Genomic DNA, 22,632 nt, shown 5'->3' with positions numbered 1-22,632 from the left:
TACTCTATTTTTTACTCTAAAAATATTTAATAATTGTTAATAATATCATATACTTATAAAAATTTACCAATTAACCCTAACTATTTTATATTTGTAAAAATACTTTAAAATATAATTTATTTAAATTAAACATTTATTATTAAAAGGTACAAGAAATCATAAAAATAGAATAAAGTATAATATATAAGTTGGTTCAATAATGAACATTAGAATATTTTTTCCACAAATGATCAACTAATGTATTTCGTAATGAAAAATGAACTACTTTATCTTTGATATTTCTAAATCGGCAAGAAAATTTTGAAATCAGACATTTTCATATTTTTCAATTTTGATCTCTGGAGGTAGAGCTTCTCTTGCAACTTCAATTGATACATCGAGTTCACACTCATCCTCAATTATCATGTTGTGTAAAATTATACATGTAGTCATGATGTCATGTAATATTTTTTTTTCAAAAACGAAAGGTCATTTCACAATACCAAAGCGCGAATGTCAGATTATTAAATAATTTCACTGATCCCAATTTAGATCAATAAAATATGATATAAACTAATAAAATAATAAAATAATAATATTTTTTAAATTTCTGTGTCAATATTTAATCTCACTAAAATCATAAATTAGCAATCTATCAATATATACTTTTTATATAAGTACAAATAAACATTATATTGTTGATTTTATATTTACAATGAAAATTCATCTATTTTTCTTAATTTTTCAATATATTTTAGTAATATTTAGTAAAATTATATCGAAATTGCATAACAATTCTATAAACATAAAAATATACACCAAATAAGATAATAAAACAATATAAAAGTCAAATTTCTAAAATTTAAATAGTATATATATATGATAAAATAAAATATTTTCTTATTTTATAAAAAATAGAAAAAAATCTAAAAGTTACTTTTTGTATATTAATATCTCTATAAATTAATATATTTTTGAAAGTCTCAACATTATTAATTTATAAAAATTCTACTCTCTCTCTCTCTCTATATATATATATATATATTAGGGTTTTTTTGGTCAACCATTTTCATTAACCCAATGAGTTTGTTACTTTTTTGAAACACTCATTAACCCAATGGGTTTATAACGAATTAATTGATGAGAAATACAGAAGTCCATTAACAATAGATTCATAATTATCATAAGTTAATTTAACATAAACTAGATTTTGATACGCGGTTTTAAAGCGCGAGTAGCTTTTTCTTTCCGAATTCTATATATATGTGTAAAATATTTGTAATTTCATGTGTATATATTATCAACTTTATTTCAGATTTAAGAGATCATATGGAGTTTAAAGTTGTAGAGTGTTAGTGTTGATCAGAACGGGTCAAACCCACCCTATCCGATATATTCGCCGTAGGATAAGTCATTTTTTGACTCAGAATTTTGACATGCATGACCTGCAAAGAAAAATGTAACACCCACACCTACTCCGTTTAATTTTACGAGCCATCCGCGGAACCCACAGATAATTATTTAAATAATAAAAATAATTATTTTATTTATTTTTCAGAAATTAATATAAACAATATATATTTTTAATACTGCAAACTTATATCTTAAATATATTTGATCTTCACCTTTATCTGCGACTTAAGTAGATATGAAATATAGTATATTTTCATAGTATCTCTTCCTTTTTTAAAAAATATATATAATGTAAAATCTCTTTTGGATAATACTTTTAAGATAAGAATATATTTAATAGAATTATTCTACAGCTATTGAAATTTTTGGGAACCTATATTTAAGATGAATCTATTTTTGAAAAATGGATGTTATAGAGAATATTATTGGAATTTATTTGATTTAAATCCAAAAAATTGATGACTTTCTATATATTATGTTTTAAATTTATTGTTTAAGTAAAATCTTTAAAATAGGAATAAGTTAGAAAATATATTATTTTAAAATCTGATCTTTTTGAAATCGATTGAGAAAGCACTGGAAAAAAAGCCAAATGACGTTCACCATCAAAAGACTTAAAAAGTTTGTATTCGAGAATCAATTTTGTACTGACAATTTAAATTTATTTCAAAAAGATGTTTACATGATTTAAAAATAAAAATTGGTCTGAAAGAAAATATTACTATTCGAGAATCAATTATTTACTATTTGATGGACCATATATTTAAATTATTAGGCTGTATTGTTTAGTTAGACATTATTATTGATTTGGTTTTTAATTTCTGTAAACCATTAAAAATATTTAAAAAAAAAGAAAGAAAATAGGATATTTTGTAATTTCCTAGAAAATTCAGAGGTAAATTCATAAAACAGTCATTTGCTTTAATAGTATAGATTAAGACGGTGATCAAATCCACGTGTTCGGGAGACAAGTAACACACACACGTCCATTTTGGAATGGGCGAAAATCTTGGCCACTGAAACCCCTCCATCTCAGTTCTGTCCGATTTGTTTCTGCTTCTTTTCGATTTTCGTCTTCAGCAGCTTCAATTTTCAAGATCAGCAGCTTCAATCTTCAAGTTCTGATATTCCGCCTAAACCGCCGTTTGTTGCTGAATCTTCTATCATCATTGGTTGACAAAACTAGAAGACTGGATCGTTTAATTCAAAGAAAGCTTTTTGTCGAATCATCTTAATAGATGTCAACTCTACTAAACCCATAGAAGACAAACGAAATCATTCCAAAATCACATCAGAGAGAGGTTAGATAAAATGGGTGATTTTGCTCAATATTTATAAGAGTCCAAAAAATTAAGAATATAACCATTGAATAATTGATGTGACAATTAGAGCCAAAGCTTGACATTTTTCTCCTTCCACTTGCGTGAGGGTGAATGTATGCGCGTCAGATTGTGTGGCAAACATAATTAAAATATGCTATACTGTAGATCATATAATATAGTCCAAGCACTAATACAAATATACATAGTGAAAAAATAAACATGCTACAAACGTTAAAAAAAAACACAATATCAAAACTATACATCCTAAATTCAAATCATAAATCCTAAACTCAAATCATAAACCCTAAACCTAAACCATATATCCTAAACCCAAACCATATATCCTAAACCCAAATCCTAAACTCTAAACCCATACCATAATTTGTTCAATAGTATTTACAAATATCATATAGTATCGACAAAAAGAAACAAACAAACCCAAGTTCTAAACCATAAACTCAAACCATATACCCTAAACCCAAATCTTTAAATTCTAAACCCTAAATCCTAAACCCAAATCCTAAACCTTAAACCCAAATACTAAACTTTAAACCCAAACCCTAAACCCTAAACCCAAACTATATACCATAAACTAAAATTCTAAACCCAAATCCTAAACCATATATCCTAAACCCAAATCCTAAACCCTAAACCCATACCATAATTTGTCATATACTATTTACAAATATCATATAGTATCGACAAAAAGAAACAAACAAACCCAAATTCTAAACCATAAACCCAAACCATATACCCTAAACCCAAATCCTTAAACTCTAAACCATAAATTCTAAACCTAAATCCTAAACCTTAAACCCAAATACTAAACTCTGATGTGATCATGGGAAGCACCAAGGATTGGAAGCATGAACCTGAACCTGAAGAGCTTGTAGATGAGGATGCAACATTGAAGAATGCTTGGAAACAAGAAGAATACATTGGTCTTGGCCGAAGCTTGATCATCCAACACACCTTTACCATCATTCAAGCTACTCCACCTTCAAGCTGATCATCATCTAGGCAAGTAGCTTGTGTGTGCTCTTTTCCTAACCTTTGGTTTTGTCCCACTGGGTTTTCCAAAGGAAGGTTTTTAACGAGGCCACAAGTCTACTTCTCCTATCTCCTAGATGATTGATCTTGGTCTGTACACATGAAGACCATATGTTATATTTTATCTCTAAGTTTTTATGTTTCTGTTTTTCGAAAACTCTAGTCAAGTGTGTGTGTTTCCAAGGGAGCCTTTGTCTTTATTTCCCTTGTATTTTCGAGACCTTGTGCATGTGCAAGGTTCTCCCTTTATATGTATTTCGTGATCCTATCTATCAAAACAATCATCTTTTATCAAAAACCTTTGTTTTCTCTCTTCATCTTGCTTGTCGAGTTGTTTGAGTGTTGGTGTGTAATATCCAACTTCTGGTGTGTAATATCCAGAGCCCAAGGATCTCTTCTTTGGTGTGTCATATCCGGATTAGATATCTAGGAGTATCAAGAGATCATCCATCCCTCTTGTGTCACCGTTCGATCCACTGCCTTTGAGAAACTCGAGTCTCTTGATTCGTTTCTGCAAAGGATTATCCCATCTGTTCCAGAGCCTTCCTAGGATCGTGTCAAGTGGTATCAGAGCATCTCTGGAAGGGAAGTGTTTATCTTTCAATCTGATTTTCGTTTTCACTGTTCATTTATTTTGCAGGAAAAAAAAATTCAGATCTGTGTTTTCTTGTGTTAAATCTGTTAAATCTGTTCATATTCTTGATTATTTTGATCAGATCTGTGATATTAAAATCGAAATCTCTTAAAGCAAGGTTCTTTGATCTGATTTATGTGTTTAGACTCTTCTGAGAAAGTAATCAATTTGAATCTGATCTGATAAGAGTTCAATTTCGTTTTTGTTTGATCTGTTCTGAAATTCTTTGTTCTCATTTGTGTGAACTTCTTACTGGCTGTGTTCTCTCTTGTGTTTCAGGTACCATGGCAGGAGATCAGAAAGGACAATTCACTACAGATGAAAAGCTCTTACTGAAGGCTATGAATGCTCAACTGCAGCAAAACATGAAGCCCAGCCTAGATAAATTTCGACAGGAGTTTAGACAGGCACTTCAACAAGCTACTGGTCCCAATCTTGAGTCTAGAAGCAGTGAGAGGAGACAGAGACGTGGGTATGAAGGCAGAAGCAATCACAGAGATAATTTTGCTGATCAAAAGCTGAAAATTCCTCCTTTCTATGGTGATGCTGATCCTGCTATATATGTGGAGTGGGAAGAGAAGCTGGAGTTGATTTTTAGTAGTCAAAACTATGCTGAAAGAAAGAAGGTGCAACTGGCTACTGATGAGTTTTATGGTTATGCTTCAAGCTGGTGGAATAAATTGAGAAAGTCCAGAAGACTTGATGGAAAAGAACCAGTGGAAACTTGGCATAAGCTGAGGACTTTGATGCGTAGAGAGTATGTTCCAAGACAGTACTACAAGGAAGTACTTCAAAAGCAGCGGGAGACCAAGCTGTATCCTTCAAACTCAGTTCAGAAACAACCTGACATCAAGAGATCACGTCCATCCAGAGATATTGGTTCATCAAGCAAGAAACCAATCTGTTCCAGTAAGGAGGACATCAAGGAACTGTCTCAGTTGATCATGGACGTGGAGAAACCACTCAAGACAACCAACACAGCACGTCCATCCATTGAAACACAGCACCAAGAACCAGTTTCTACTGTCTCAGAACTCAAAGTTGCAGAACCAGACTCAGCTGCACCAATTCAAGAAGTTCAAACTGAAACATCTATGGAGAAGGAAAATACTGAGGTAGAACAAGAGTGTTCTCTTTTCTTACCTCAGTCTGAAATTAATTTCAATAATTCTTTTGATGAACTAAGTTATCTTGAACCGGTGCAACCGAGTAGAATTGTTTCAGTGTCACAGGTTGCGAAAGAAGACTCAGCAGAGAAAGAACCAGAGCAGTCAACACAAGGAAAGGATTTGGAACAGCAGAACAGCCTGCAATCAGAAATCATTCCTGAATCCTTGTCTTATGACATGCAAGAGCACTGTAAGGAGTTTAATATGGTTGTCTATGTGCCTGAAATGTTTGTGAAAGTAAGAACTGAAGACATAAAACGTTTTGGTCTTGGCAAAGTAAAAGATTTTTGTGTTTCAAAATCTGTTTTTGATAACATGTTTAAATCTTTTAAAGAACTTAAACCAGAAAACCTATTTGATCAAAAACGTTTTCCAAATCAAAATAAAAACATTTCTGGTCATGTTCTGCGTTTTGATCAATTTCTGAAACATAACAAAAGCTTTGATCACTGTGAAAAGGTTTTTGAACTTAAATTGAAACAATCTGATTGTTGTTTTAGAAAACCTTGTGATTCACTTGCTAGAACTGCTGAGAAAAGTTTTGTTGTGAATTTCCCAGAGAATGAACTGATCCTTGATAATTATTTTGCTTCTGCTTATGTATTGAATGAACCTATAATAAGTTGCAGGAACCAAAATTGCATCAATCTGATTTTAGATTTAAATTTGTGAAATCTGCAAGTATCTCTGAGCTTGAGATTGATTGTTTGTGTGCTGAAAATGTTTATAAACGTGTGGGATTGTTCTTTGATGATATCTTAGTGTATAACACGTTCTTTGATAAACATATTGCACTTCTGAAACTTGAGATTAATGGTTCTTGCAGTATTGTGTTGTGCCTTGTGAACATTCTGGTCTATAATACTTTCTTTGACATGATAACTCACTTGACTTGTCCAAAAGAAGCTGAGAGAGGTACATGTGAAAAGAGGAGCTATACTGATCAGTGTAATGATGAATCCTTGGCCAAGTTGGAGACACAACAAGCAAACCTTGGAAGCTGTCTAGCCGCCAGTCTTGATATAGCAACAGTCAGAGAACCATATCTACACAACCACAATGAATATTTCAACAAACTCAACTGCTATGGAAACCTAACTCATCAGGGTCTCACGTCGAATTGGAATCATGTCCAAAGATTTTCAGATGAAAGCGTTATGGGTTCTACATGTCGGCTGATTCTCTGTGTGCTTTATTTGAATTTTTCTGAGTGCAAAATATCTCAATCCTATCTATGGCGACCAGGTGAGCATCCTAGGGTAATTGATCATGTTTTCAAGAATTCTTTTATTGATTACACAGATATGATGCACTTGTTTTTGTCAAAAGAGCCTTGTGCAGATTATAAGGAAGCTTGGAAGCAATCAAGGAGAAAGAACAAGCATGAGGAAGACAAGTGGTTCAAGCCACCTGATCTGGATCAGGAGAAATACCCAGACGTCCATGGCTTTATCATCATCAAAGAAGCACCTCCAGATGAAGCATACAAGCCAGAACCAAGCAGAAACAAATTTGGGATAAGACTCTTACTCTTTGATAAACTTTTATGTGCTAACTTGTTTTGTTTCATTGCATCAGGAGTAAGGAGATCTAACTGGAACAGTGTTTCCTCTATATCCGAACCAAACAGCAACAATGCCTATCTAAGAGGCTTGCAAGGTAAGTGTAATCTGATTTCAAACTTCTATGTTACTGATTTGGTCCATTGCAGGTAAAGCAGATTTGAGGTCAAATCTTTTTGAAGAGGGAGGGGATGATGTGATCATGGGAAGCACCAAGGATTGGAAGCATGAACCTGAACCTGAAGAGCTTGTAGATGAGGATGCAACATTGAAGAATGCTTGGAAACAAGAAGAATACATTGGTCTTGGCCGAAGCTTGATCATCCAACACACCTTTACCATCATTCAAGCTACTCCACCTTCAAGCTGATCATCATCTAGGCAAGTAGCTTGTGTATGCTCTTTTCCTAACTTTTGGTTTTGTCCCACTGGGTTTTCCAAAGGAAGGTTTTTAACGAGGCCACAAGTCTACTTCTCCTATCTCCTAGATGATTGATCTTGGTATGTACACATGAAGACCATATGTTATATTTTATCTGTAAGTTTTTATGTTTCTGTTTTTCGAAAACTCTAGTCAAGTGTGTGTGTTTCCAAGGGAGCCTTTGTCTTTATTTCCCTTGTATTTTCGAGACCTTGTGCATGTGCAAGGTTCTCCCTTTATATGTATTTCGTGATCCTATCTATCAAAACAATCATCTTTTATCAAAAACCTTTGTTTTCTCTCTTCATCTTGCTTGTCGAGTTGTTTGAGTGTTGGTGTGTAATATCCAACTTCTGGTGTGTAATATCCAGAGCCCAAGGATCTCTTCTTTGGTGTGTCATATCCGGATTAGATATCTAGGAGTATCAAGAGATCATCCATCCCTCTTGTGTCACCGTTCGATCCATTGCCTTTGAGAAACTCGAGTCTCTTGATTCGTTTCTGCAAAGGATTATCCCATCTGTTCCAGAGCCTTCCTAGGATCGTGTCAAACTCTAAACTCAAACCCTAAACCCTAAACCCAAACTATATACCCTAAACTCAAATTCTAAACCCAAATCCTTAAACTCTAAACCCTAAATCTTAAACTCAAATCCTAAACCTTAAACCCAAGTACTAAACTCTAAACCCAAACCCTAAACCCTAAACCCAAACTATATACCCTAAACTCAAATCTTAAACCCTAAACCTAAACCATATACCCTAAACCCAAACCATATATCCTAAACCCAAATCCTAAACCCATACCATAATTTGTTCTATACTATTTACAAATATTATATAGTATAGACAAAAGGAAACAAACAAACCCAAATTCTAAACCATAAACCCAAACCATATACCCTAAACCCAAATCACTAAACTCTAAACTCTAAATCCTAAACCCAAATCCTAAACTTTAAACCCAAATACTAAACTCTAAACCCAAACCCTAAATCCTAAACCCAAATTATATACCCTAAACTCAAATTCTAAACCCAAATCCTAAACCATACCATAATTTATTCTATACTATTTACAAATATCATATAGTATAGGCCAAGAAAACAAACAAACACAAAATCATATACCATAAACCCAAATCCTAAACCTAAATCTAAACCATAAACCCTAAACCCAAACCATATACTCTAAACCCAAATCCTAAACCCTAAACCCAAACCCAAACCCTAAACCCAAACCCAAACCCAAACCCTAAACCCAAACTCAAACCCTAAACCCAAACTCTAAACCCAAACTCTAAACCCAAATCCTCTGGCAAGCAATCCTCAAATAATGTATCATGGTTTATGCAGGTGTAACATATTAAACGTAATAAGTAAGAACGAAGTTACACTAAACGAAACATACATGACAAATGGTGGTGTATGACAAAATGCGAACAGTAAACTATACTACATATCATATAGTATAGTCAGACAAAAGAATTTACTAGTTACGAAGTTGAGTTTAACACATTATGTGACTATACTATACATGATTGCGATATAACATAGAATTAGCGACAAAATACATAGCCTTTTCATTTCTACATATGCTCACAATCGCTAACCAACTGGGGGAGGAGACAAAGTTAGTGTGATATCTTGGAAATGTTAACATGCATAATAACCATACTATGAGCCAAGTTCAATTTTGTTCCAAAATTGCTTCCACGAAGCAAAGAAAAATGAGGGGGTAAAAAAAAACAAAAGCTAGAGGAGAAGAGAAAAGAAATAAAATAAAAAGATGCTGGAAGAAAGAGAGAGTGATAGGGAGGGAGGGAGTGTAAAACACGTGCAGGATAGTTTTGTCATTAATACATAATATATATACAATATCATAGCCATCAACTTATTATGTACATGGACTTAATATTTTTTGTGATATGTACATGACTCCAAATTTCCCTAGATAAATTTAGAACAAAAACATTCCATTTGTGTTACATCTGACATGAAAAGAGAAAATGTGTAAATCACATTTATTGTTAATTAAATTTGTAATATGCTTATGAAAATTGAAAATTTGATAGCATAAATTGTTCTTTTCAGTCGATGATAACATTAGTTTCTTTCAGGTTTTACATTATTTATCTGAGTGAAAATGATAGTATGTTAGGTATTTGTTTTTTTGTTTGGTTTAATAAATAAAAAAAAACGACCAAAATAACATCAAACCAAGTTTTTGCCACAAAAATAATATCATAAAGAGGAAAATAATCAAAATAAGTTTTATTGAAAGGTAAATATGCATTTATAACTCTTAAGTTAATTATTTTAAGACTTAGGATTTAAAGTTAAAGCGTAGCGTTTTAAGAATATGTTCAAATTTTTAAAAATAATAAAATAAATATTAAATTTTTTAAAACAAAAATATGTTATTTTGATCATTTTATTTTCTGAGTGTTATTTTTGTAACAAAAACTTGCTAGCACTGCTTAAAGTCATACTGTTTGATTGTCGAAGTTCGATGCTAACATACAATTAACCGTGCTAAAGTCATACTGTTTGATTGTCGAAGTTCGATGCTAACATACAATTAACCATTGTCGGTTATCTACTAACAACATCTTAATCTAATGATCAGAAAATATCATCTTGATCTACAATAAAGTCTTCCATGTCATCATCGCTCACAATCAATGCATCCTCATCATCACTGCTGACGTAAGAAATGCCGCGCAAAAGTCTCTCTGAGCTGAACTTAGCAAATACACATTCATTTGTTAAATTCAACTACTTTTGTTTTATTTCTCAAAGGCTTAAAACTAAAGAAATTGAACCTTGATAATGAAGAGGTGAATTCTGCCACAAGCTTGACATTTGGTCTTTCTTCTTTAAGCTTCTCCAGAGGAAAGCTATAAAACACACACACACAAACAACAATTGTAATAATGGCATATAAAATGAAAAGTAAACAAATCAAATTATAGAGTTACTTTGGTTTCTCAGATCTTTTGCCACCATCACAAACTAAGCCACGGATATTTGACACGTCCTGTTGACAGAAATAAATAACTTGTTATCTTAAGTCATCTGCCAGATTTAACCATTTTTTTCTTTTATAACAGACTTACAATGTGTCGTATGAATTTCAAGTTTCCTGCGAGTAGCGAGTTCAGAAACTGCAAAACTTCTTTCTGAAATGTCAAAAGGTTAAGTGAGTGTGAGATGCAACAAAGACCAAAAACCTTCTACTATGGGTTGATATTTTACCTCCTTTAGAGAAGTGCAATCGCGCAATATTATAGTCTCGAGTGGACGGTCTTTGATGCCATGTCCCAAGTCCCTAACGTTAAAATAAATTTTCAGCCATTTGCTGACTTTACAAATCGTTTAGTTTTAAGGCAAAATATGAACCTCAAAAAGCGGCCCTTGATTAGTGACGTTCTAGACAGATTCATGTACTTCAGTTTATGAGAACCCTGCAAAAGTTATCTAAAACATTTAAGGTTCTGTAAGAGCATATATTATATATAGTAACCAAAACTAAAGGAGCCATGCCTCGATAATAGTATGGGCTTTGTTATCATCTACTCCAAAACCTATGACCGTTAGCGAGGTTAAGTTGGGGATGGTGGTCACAAGGTCTATCAAGCCTGTTTCTATTATTGATCCATCTGTTGCAACATAAGCAAGCTTGAGTAAACCTAGAGAGTAAAAGAAAGAGAAAGCTAAAGAAATGAGAAGGTTTACATTGGAAACCACCGGCCTCTAAGAACAGGTGCTCTACTCTGCGACATGACTTCGTTGTGAGCGACTTGAATATCTCGTCAGAGGGGGACCTGTTACACGAAAGATCTAGAAAACTTGAGAGAATGATGCACAAGGAATTAGCACGCATTAAGTCAAGGCAGGATGCAACTTACAGTCCAACAATTTTCAAATCGGTGATATTTGAACAATTTAATATCTTATCAAGACCAGCTCCATACGTAGAAATGAGATTGTAAAGGTGTACACGTCTCAAGCCATTCCTAGTTAAATGCACACGTTAATAGAATAAACAAAATAACAAAACACTCAAGTTAGAGATTGTCACATTTAAATGCACGTTTGAAATACTAAAGTTCAGGCTAGTCAGGTCAGAAAGTCTATTGATATTGAAAACTGAAATTGATAATAAAGCCAATACCCGATGAAAGAATGATTGTCAAATAGTGGGTAAAGACAAGATCCTGTAAGCAGAGGCATTGAAGATCTAGCTGGGGACGCAACCTGACCAAGTTCAAGGAACCTGCATGCATAGAAACAAAGTTCAACATATATACGCTTTCTTGAATACAGAAAATGTCACATCACCTGAGTTTGTTTCCAGCCCGATGGATCATGGTACGCACCACTCCATCATCAACGTTCTTGTTTATAAGTTCGATATGAGAGTAACATAAAGGGTCCCTGGCACACTTGTGGAACATGGTGCAGCATGCCATAGCTTGCATCAGAGACTTTTTGTCAAGCATCGAAAACATCTGAAACAAACAAGCATTAGAGACTTAAACATCTCCACAATGGACTGAATAAACATCACTCTTCAGAATCCACAATCCCACTAAGTACATATTAAAAAAAAGGACCTTGCAAGCAGAGACATTGTGCCAATTCAAGAATTTTCAATTTTGCCTCAAGAAACTTAAAAGAATCAAAAAGGACCTTGACAATGTGCCAATTTGAGAAATTAACAAGCATTAAAGACATAGTACATCACTCAATACAAACATGGTCAACAATGGATTGAACAACATCACTCTGCAGACTACAGAATCCAATTTTGCCAATTTTCAATTTTCAGTTATATAAGTAGAGACATTGTGCCAATCTGAGAATTTATAATTTTGACCCACGAAAGTCAAAACAGTAAAAAAGGAACTTATAAGCAGAGACATTGTGCCAATTTTGAGAATTTTCAATTTTGCCCCAAATAAATTCAAAAGAATCAGAAAAGACCTTTCTTAATTCTAAGCACAGACATTGTCCTAATTTTTATAATTTTCAATTTTGCCCCAAATAAATTCAACAGAATCAGAAAAGACCTTAACTGTAAGCACAGACATTGTCCCAGTTTTTACAATTTTCAATTTTGCCCCAAAAATTTTCAAAAGAATCAGAAAAGACCTTAATTGTAACCACAGACATTGTCCCAAGTTTGAGAATGTTCAATTTTGCCACAAGAAACTCAAAAGAATCAAAAGATCCTAATTGCACTTAAGAGTCATTGTCCCAATTTGCAGAGAGACATTGGTGTAATAAGCAAACCTTGATGGTGAGTTCTCGAGGGAAGGCCCAAGAATTGGAATTGTGAAGGGAGGCTCGCTTTCGGAAACACCGTTTAGTGGAGTCGAGGAGAAGCGAGGCGAGTTCGACAGTGCGATCGACCAGGTGATCTTGATCAGAGACGTTGTCGGAAGCGGAGGCGAGAGCGCGATCGAGAGCTTGATCGAAAGAGTGCGGCGAGGAGGATAACGAGGGTGACGAGAGCAGAGAAGAGACGATCAAATCGAAGTTTGGAAGGGAATTAGGGTTTTGAATTGAGGAGGTTGCATCATCATCATGTCGTCGAGGACGCTTGGTGTTTGGAGCGTCCATCATGGCATGGAACTTGCTTGCTTGGCAACACAGGATCGAGAGAGTATTTTTATTATGCTTTGGCTAATAATGGGATGGAACTTGATTTCTTGGGGTTGACTGACATGTGTGGAATACATTTATAACTTACGCCTTCATTGTTGTTGACGACTATTGGATTCTCTAATCTATATTATTAAAAGTATATTATTAAAAGAAGTATATTATTGAAAGAGAAGTACATATATAAAATATCCCTTAGTTTTCAGTGTTATTTATATTTCCATGCCACTGACATTAACTAATACTTCTTATTTTAATGTTGTTTTTTTCACTTTGATTAATGTGTTTTCTAAAATTAAATTTGAATTAAATACACAATTAAATAATACTTCATATTTTAATGCTTTGTCTTTTCCACTTACATTAATGTGTTTTCTAAAATTAAATTTGAATTAAATACACTTCATTAACTTTTCAATTAAATCAATGTCAAATTCAAAAATACATTTTTATTGGACAAACAATTCATCGAAATTATAATATCAATTCTTCATTGAACAAATCTGAACGAAAAATTATTACCAAATTTAAACCGAAACTAGATAATATCCAAACAGATTTACCATTTTGGTATCTAGAGAACCATAACTAAATCTTATCTGAACGAAATATTTCGGATATTCAAATGTATTTAAATCATATTTATATACTTCAATATGTTAACTATTTTTCGAATTAATATCCAAGATATAAGCTATTTTAAGTTGATTTAAAATATAAAAAATAGTCAAAAGTAAACATCTAAAGTAGATAAACAATAATCAAAACACCAAAAAATATATATATATTTATTCTTCATCCAAATATTCAAGTTAAATTTATTTTAATTTTTAATTTAGGTACTTTAGATTACATTACTCAAATTTGCATGTTATATTTTTTAGACTTAAGGATATTTAAAGATATATAAATTTTAAAAATTTAAAAATAATTTAAACGAGTTATCAAACCGGCAAAGATCTAAATCAAACAGGAACCAAAGTTTATAAATACCGGAATAGAGATAAAATCTTTAAACTCGAAAATATCAAACCCGAATAAATTTTAACCGGATTCGAGTGGATACTCAAATACCTATTCCTAGCTTAGTCAATATAAAACGATCAAATATTATAAATATACTATTTAGTATAAATAAATAAAAACTAAAACTGAAAATTAATACCCGTGCGGTCGCACGGGTCAAGATCTAGTTTTTATTAATACTCCCTCCGTTTCATTTTATTTGTCGTTTTAGGTTTATGCACACATATTAATAAAACATATGATTTTATATATTTCCAAAATAAAAACACAATTATCTATACAACTAACCATATTTCAACTAATAGAAAAAATGAATTGGAGAATCTTATTAATAAATTTTACATTGAAATCATTAAACGACACTTATTTTGAAACGAAAATTTTGCTCCATAACGACAATTAAATCGAAACGGAGGGAGTAACTAGATATGAATCCATGCGTTGCACGGGTTTTATTTGATGTTTTAATTCAGGAACACATAAAAAGATTGGAAATATTTTTTTCACGTTAGTTCTTGGATTTTCAGTATATATTGGTGACATTTTAATAACAATAATCTGTTTTCTTACATAATTTTTGATTGATATTCTATTTCAATAATAATGGTGTTTTAAATAGTACATTGATATTTTTATTTTTTAATAAATACTTCACTTTTTATTATTTTTCAAAATAATATTAGTTATAGTTAATTGAAATATATAGAACCGTGAACTCTCTATATTGTTTATATTGTGTAAGACAAACTAAAAACGACACAATTAAAAATATTAATATTACATAACACCAGTCAATATGTTTTATCGATAATCAGCTAAATATCGAATATATTTCTAGATAAAACATCAAATTTATTTACTTTAACATTTATGGTGTGACTTTAACATCTTTTTCTATATACAATATTTTGTAAAACACTATTGTCGCTATGTTTTAAAAATTTGAAGTTCTCCAGTTGTAGTGACTCTTGATAGTGCGACATATAATTGTAAAACTGAACTTGAAAAATATACCAACTTTTTAAGCTTTGACCTTAACTTTGGTTGATAGTCATTTCATCCAACACTCTTATAGAAAATTGAAGATTTTTTCATTTTGAAAGGTCATCTTGCATACGTCGGTATGAGACTTATTTTAGGAATACAAATATGTTTTTCCACATAACTTCCGGTTAGGATTTCAGCTTCAATATTCATGTTGTATAGGCGAGTTATTCATAACATTATTCTATTGGAAAGTTTTCCTTTTTGATTTAAATTCCTTAATAGCATGACCTACACCAACCCATTGGAAAGTCGTTTTCTTTGATTTAAATTTCATATATAGTAGCATGATCTACAACAACATAACCAATTTTTATATGTTGATAAGAATAAACACACATAATCATAATCACATATAAGCATAATAGTCACATTAACTTAGTCACAATAGCATAACAGCTGGACAAAGTATCCATAAATTTTGATTTTATCAGTTTCGATTTGAACCGAAATTCCAAATATATGTAACTCTACGAAGTAAAGAAAATGCTTATATGCAATATCTGTAAGAAACAAAGCAAATCACAAAGTACTAATATTATTAAGAATGAATATCTGATCTGATCTGATATGTTATATGAATACATATACATGTATGTAAAGACGTATATATATATATATATAATTTATATAAATATTATGTTGTATATAAGTTTTATAGTACTTATTAAATAAATTTATTAAGTTATTTATTAGAATTTTTAAATTAATAATTTTTTTTTGTAATAAAATGTTGTTATTATTATTTTATCTTATTTGTGGAATTTATGATTTATTTACTAATTGTAATTTATTTTTGCGGATCGAATCGGATATTCGGTCGAAAATCTAAAATTATCTGAATATCCGGAGCACCGAATATTCGTGTGGCTACAAATCGAATTGGATCAAATAATTGATTATTATAACCAAATGGATCGGAACAGAATATCTCCAAAAAACGGCTAAGTATAATTGTAACAATAACTAATGTATAACATCATGACAATTATATTCTTTTAAGAAAAATTTCAACATCACTTTAATGTGAAGATAAGGATATCTAGTTATTTCCTCATGTGACACCAAAAAAAAAGATAACACGCGAAGATGTGAAAGAACAAGCAAGAAAATTCACCATATATTTTTCTTGATCAATCCTGCAAAAAATACTTTTTAAAACACAAATTATTTTTATTATCTTCCTATATATTTTATTAATCATAAGATATTTTTAAAAAATGTCAAAATTTTATAAGGAAAATAAATATCAAATAATCTTTTACAATATTTTTTTTTGGATTTTGGAAGATGAAAATTAGTATTAAATAAGTTATTTTACAAATTTCTCTTCTTTAAGATTTGTAAAAAGGAAATTTTCTTAATATTACTATTAAATAATTTCTAAAATTAAATTTTACAATTAAATATTTTTAAAATTAAATTTTACTATTAAATTTAAGAAAATTATTTCTTCAATTTCTTTTAATTTTATTAGTATATATATTTTTAATCATGAGATATTCTAACACAACTTCAAAATATTAAAAGAAAAATTAATATCAAATAATATTTCTAAAAGAATATTATTAAGTAATGTTTAAATTTTCTTTTTTTACTATTAAATAATTTCAAAATTCGTTTTTGTTTTTATTTTCTTAGTATATATTGTTTTAATCATGATATATTCTAAAACATGTCGCATAATTAAAAAAAGAAATTACTATTAAATAATATTTTGTTTAAGATTTTTAAAATGGAAATTTACTATATATTAATGTCACCAAAATCGTTTTTATTATCTTATATATTTATTTTAAATTATGAAGTAGTTTAACACATATCATAATTTTAAATATATAAATGTCATGTGTCACTATTATGTTAATTAACAACTTTGAAGAACCAAGATTCCTATTAAGTAATTTTAGAATATTATTAAGTATTTTTAAAAAATTTCCTCCTTACTATTAAATCAATTTACTATATAATTAATTTCACCAAAAATCGTTTTTTTATCTATATATTTATTTTAAATTATGAAGTAGTTTAACACATATCACAATTTTAAATATATAAATGTCATGTGTCACAATCATGTTAATTAACAACTTTGAAGAACCAAGATTCCTATTAAGTAATTTTAGAATATTATTAAGTATTTTTATAAAATTTCCTCTTTACTATTAAATCAATTTTAAAATTAATTTATTTCAAAATACGTTTTTTGTTATCTTAGTATATATGTTTTATATCATTATAAATTTTAACCTCTTTAAAAATATTAAAAGGAAAATACTTTCAAATAATTATTTGGAACTATGTTTTGTTTAGGATTTTAAAATGTAAATTACTATTAGATATACTTACAATTACTTTTTTAACAAAATTTGTTTTTGTTATTATCTTAATATATATTTTTAATTATAATATAGATTAACGCATGTCGCAATCTTAAAAATTTTAATGACACGTGTCGCGATCATGTTAATTAGTAATTTTGAAGAATCAAGCTTTATATAATAAGATTATTTCAAAAAAATAAGAATATATATATATAAACTAATTTTATTTATTATATTTTTATTTCTATATATATATAAATTTGTAATAGTAAACATAATATAACTAAAATACTATAGTGTATATATTTTTATTTTTAAGTTATTTTTAATATTTAATATATTTTATTTATTTTAAGGATTCAAATCCGGATCTGAATATCCGCATGATATTATAATTTTTAGAAGGATATTCGACACTCAAATATCCGAAAAATCTAAATCTAGATAAAAATAGTAAAAACATAAATTCACAAGATAAAAATCTGGATCTGAATACTTTAAAAAAATTTGTATATCCGATCCGTCTCAGCCCAGGTAACAGATAACAATATATGTACCTCATATTTATATACATACTAGTAAATGTGAAAACCTCGTTTTTGTCAAAGCTAGCTTTTTAAAATAGAAAACTGGTTTAATATCTTACAATAACCCTCATTCGGAAATTTCCTAGGCGCTAAGGGCATCTCCAACCCACACACCAAATTTAGTGTGAAAAACACCAAATTTGGTGTTTTGGTGTTTCACTTTCTTTTTCATCTCCAACCACAAACACCAAATTCCACGCCAAAAAGAATATTTTCTATTATTATAATATTAAATTTACTTTGCTGTTTATTTTTTAATAGTTTTAATAAATAATTATTGTTTATACAACTGATTAATTAATAAATAAAATATAAAATTACGATTGATAAAAAAATAAATATTAATCAATAATTTGAAAACTGAAGAAATTAATTGGAATAATTTATTTAGTTTTGGTAAATAATAATAATTAAGTGATTAATTAAGAAAAATATAAGATTACAATCCGTTAAACAAAATTACAATGCATAAAATATAAATAACCAGAAATAAAATACATCATACTAATTTTCAGAATTAGTATATTCAGACCACAAGTATTTTCAGAATTAATTTTTCTATGTCGAGCTAAGAATTCTTGAAATCGAGCATCATCTTTACCCGTCATCTCAACTTCAGCAGCTGGGACTTCTGTTCGTTCTTCAATTGTTGCATCAACATCACGTTCATCATATATGATCATATTATGCATTATGATACAAGTTGTCATGATATCATGTAACACTTTCTTACTCCAAAAATGTGCTGGTCCAGCCACAATTGCAAATTGTGACTGTAATACTCCAAATGCATGTTCCACATCTTTTCTACAAGCTTCTTGCTTCTTTGCAAATAATTGTTTTTGGGACCACGTGGATCGTGAATTGTTTGAACAAGAGTGGACCATTTTGGATATATACTGTCAGCTAAATAATAACCTGTATTATAAATTTTTTCATTAATAACGTAATTAGCGGATGGAGCAGTTCCTTCAGCTAAATTAGCAAAAAGATAAAACGCCTCTAATACATTAATATCATTGTTAGATCCTGATGGACCAAAATATGTATGCCAAATCCAAAGATCATAATCAGTTACAGCTTCCAGAATAATAGTAGGAGGTCCACTACGACCAGCATATTGTTCTCCCCAAGCTGTTGGACAGTTTTTCCATTTCCAATGCATACAATCTAAACTACCCAACATACCTGAAAATCCTCGGTGTTCTCCAATCTGAAGTAGTGATCGAAGGTAACGACTTCCAAACACCTCGACAACAACACGACAGAATCACTTCATACTTTCTATTGTAGTGGACTCTCCTATTTTGATGTATTCATCGGTGGAATCCGCCGGCAACCCATACGCCAACATCCGAAATACATCAGTTATTTTTTGCAAACCAGACAACTCAAATCTACCAACACCATCTCTTCGCTGGACAAAGTAATTGTCTTGTCTTTGTATAGCATTATGAATATGCATAAACAAAGGACGGCTCATCCGAAATCTTCGTCGGAACATCGTCTCCGAAAACAAAGCATTATCTGAAAAAATAATCACTGAAGAGATTGCGAGACGAAATTTCTCAGTCACGGTTGATAACTACATGACCCGGAATAGATTCACTGTGGGAACCCTCCGAGTTAGATAGGTTATGAGTGATGAGAAAATTGTTGTTAGCAGTAATTTGAGCTACTACTTGCTTTTCTACATCCTCGTAATAATCATCATCTGAAGAAGAAGATGAAGAAGAAGAAGAATAAGGTGGTATATAAGATGAATTTCCATAGTTGAAATTCTTTTTTTGTAAGAATTAATAGAAGATGATGGTGGTAGTCATCTTATTTTCCATATATGGTACCCTCTTTATAATGTAAGTAATTCAATCTTACCCGTTCAATTTTTTCGACCAAGATCTAACCGTTATATTGATCATTCTCATCATCTTTATCTCAGTGACCACTATCTAAGAAAATACAAGTTGATCTTACCCGTTAAATTTTGTCGACCAAGATCTAACTGTTGCATTGATCAGTCTCGTCTTCTTTATCCTAATGACCACTATCTAGAAAAATACAAATTGATCATGCCCGTTGAATTTTGTTGACCAAAATCTAACCGTTACATTGATCAGTCTCATCATCTATATCAATGACCACTATCTAAGAAAAATACAAACTGATCTTACCCATTGAATTTTTTCGACCAAGATCCAACCATTTCTTTGATTAGTCGCATCATCTTTATATCCCTTACCACTATCTAAGAAAAAAACAAATTGATATTACCCATTGAATTTTGTTGACCAAGATCTAGCCGTTGCATTCACAAGTCTCATCATCTTTACATCAATTATAATTATCTCATAAAAATATCAAAATATCTCTGAAGTTTTGTGACCAAGATGTAACAATTACTTTTGCCTTCACTTGTCTATAAAATGTATACTTCTCGTTGAATGATTACACCATCTTGTATTTATTTTCTTACCATTAATATTCCTTTTAAAATGGCTTCAATTCGCTCAATCATATTCTATTGAAGAAGATAAACACTTATGTCATGTGTATCTTGATGTTTCTCAAAATCCAATCATATGGATAAACCAATCAGGCGATCAGTTTTGGACAAGAGTTCAAACTGAATATGAAAAATCTGAGATTTCTCTTACCCAACCAAGACCGAGAAGACCTTTGCAAACCCGAATGACGACAATTCTTTCTGCAGTCTTCAAGCTGAGAAGATATGTTAACCAGATTGAAAATAAAAATTCCAACAGTGCTTCCGAACAAGATATTGTAAGTGTGTATAAATAGATATTGTTTGTATTTGATCGTACTTTATTATTTTTATGTTTACTAACTTATTTACATTTTTTTCTTAATATAAAATCAGTTAAACCAAACGAAAATGTTATTGACACAAGATGTCAAATACAAGAAAGGGTTCAAATTTGATCACATCCAGCAAAATACGATTACAAGCAAAATTATTAACATAAACCCCATTAAAAATTATCATCACATAGTCATCTCCACGTGATTTCTTTTCTTTCTTACATGGTTTATGTTTTCACATATTACAAATCATAACTTTGTTTCCCAGTAAACTTAACTTCAATGGGACTAACATTTTTCCCAATAGACCTCATATTCTGACCAACACCTTCTCTTCCCGGGTTCGCCTTCTCCGGATAAACTCCGTCTTTAGGATGAAGATACTGCACCTCACCATTAGGGAACACCCTGTAAAACTGGTAGTTGATCTTGTACTTTGACCTAAGCCTTGTCCCCAAAGCCAAACACTGTTCTTTCCTCGCTAGCTTCAGCAGGTTCGGACCTTCCCTCATGATCGCTGCACCTCCTGTCGGCATCTCAAAGATCTGTTCTTTGGGCGAGTTCCATGTAATGACGTAGAACTCTTCCACCTGGGCCTTACGGAGAAGACCCCCCGTGCTTCCCGCGAAGATCGGAGACGGTGTGTTTGGGTCTAGCTGCGGCGGCGTGAATCCCACCGGAGCTTCTTCTTTCACGGCGGCGGCTGGAGCGGCGGAGTCTGTTTTCTCGGCGCGGATTGCGGTTTTGGTGAAGGAGAGGGATCTCGGACGGTGGGTTGTGGTGAGAAAGTGGAGTTTTCTAACGCCGGAGGTTGCGGCAGTTGTCACGGCGGAGCTAAAGATTCCGGCGGCTTGAGTTGCCATTGTTTTGTTGTTTTGTTTCTTCTCTAACGAGCAAATTGTTTAATAGCGTTTTCTGATGTCTTATGATGTGGAGAGGAAGAAGATGATATTTGTGAAATGAGAAGCTAGAGTTTTGTGGGATTGAGTTTGGATAAGGTAACCAATAGGATTCAAGTATTAGATTTTTCTCTTACCCATCTTATTTTGATCTTATTCGACGTCGTTTACTTTATATTTTTATTTTCTAAACACCAATTTCATCTTTCATGACCCAACGAATGAGAGAGGCCTGGTCTTAACTAGCCATATTATAGCTTTCAATTTAGCCTTTTAGTTGTGGTGTATGCTTACACACAAGTTACAAAATGATGTCGTCTATGGCTCCTCGAGGGTTTCTCGTGGTGGTTCTTCACTTCCAAAATCCTCTACACACTTGATTTGAAAAAATAACAAGAATTATTTCAAATAAAATATTTATACCTATAATAAAATATTTCAAGAAGTAGGAACAAAGGAAGTAGCTGTGAGCACAATAATGGAATTATCATCTATCTTATTAAAACTCAAGTACAAAATTGGAGTGTTCGGAGACTTGAATAGGAGGATTAAAAAAATTTGGAGCGTTCGAAAATTTGAATAATAGTCTTAATAAAATTTATTTGGATACATGAATAGTAGTATCTATTAATTGTGTTTTCATATTTCATTTAGTTTAATAATTAAATTAATTATATTATCTTAATAATAATTTACAACATTAATTATGTTAC

General features: G+C 31.2%; 2 protein-coding genes across 2 annotated transcripts; both read right to left on the bottom strand.

Moving 5' to 3' along the window:
• Nucleotides 1-10,026: 10,026 nt before the first annotated feature.
• Nucleotides 10,027-13,318, bottom strand: LOC130500690 (F-box protein SKIP17-like). The gene is made up of 12 exons (XM_056995641.1): nt 12,848-13,318; nt 11,894-12,063; nt 11,727-11,828; nt 11,461-11,568; nt 11,288-11,376; nt 11,096-11,211; nt 10,952-11,016; nt 10,808-10,880; nt 10,669-10,731; nt 10,531-10,589; nt 10,375-10,449; nt 10,027-10,289 (listed from the first exon to the last, which is right to left on the bottom strand). Exons 1-12 carry the CDS (start codon nt 13,178-13,180, stop codon nt 10,175-10,177), a joined length of 1,368 nt encoding a protein of 455 aa, XP_056851621.1. The 5' UTR covers nt 13,181-13,318; the 3' UTR covers nt 10,027-10,174.
• Nucleotides 13,319-21,117: 7,799 nt separating this feature from the next.
• LOC108833385 (photosystem I reaction center subunit II-1, chloroplastic) lies at nt 21,118-21,975 on the bottom strand. Its single transcript, XM_018606807.2, has one exon. The coding sequence runs from the start codon at nt 21,881-21,883 to the stop codon at nt 21,263-21,265; it is 621 nt and encodes a 206-aa protein (XP_018462309.1). The 5' UTR covers nt 21,884-21,975; the 3' UTR covers nt 21,118-21,262.
• Nucleotides 21,976-22,632: the final 657 nt, after the last annotated feature.

This window comes from Raphanus sativus, unplaced genomic scaffold, assembly GCF_000801105.2.
Source record: "Raphanus sativus cultivar WK10039 unplaced genomic scaffold, ASM80110v3 Scaffold0014, whole genome shotgun sequence".
In the NCBI taxonomy this organism is placed as follows: Eukaryota; Viridiplantae; Streptophyta; class Magnoliopsida; order Brassicales; family Brassicaceae; genus Raphanus; species Raphanus sativus.
This window is presented reverse-complemented; position numbering and strand designations above follow the sequence as displayed.

What these genes read in the sequence shown, in the direction of transcription:
- LOC108833385 (XM_018606807.2), bottom strand. Translation starts at nt 21,883, where the DNA reads ATGGCAACTCAAGCCGCCGGAATCTTTAGCTCCGCCGTGACAACTGCC.
- LOC130500690 (XM_056995641.1), bottom strand. Translation starts at nt 13,180, where the DNA reads ATGATGGACGCTCCAAACACCAAGCGTCCTCGACGACATGATGATGAT. An exon ending in GATTTGAAAATTGTTGGACT is followed by an intron (nt 11,377 to 11,460) that starts GTAAGTTGCATC and finishes TTCGTGTAACAG; the next exon opens with GTCCCCCTCTGACGAGATAT. An exon ending in TTCACCTCTTCATTATCAAG is followed by an intron (nt 10,290 to 10,374) that starts GTTCAATTTCTT and finishes TGCTAAGTTCAG; the next exon opens with CTCAGAGAGACTTTTGCGCG.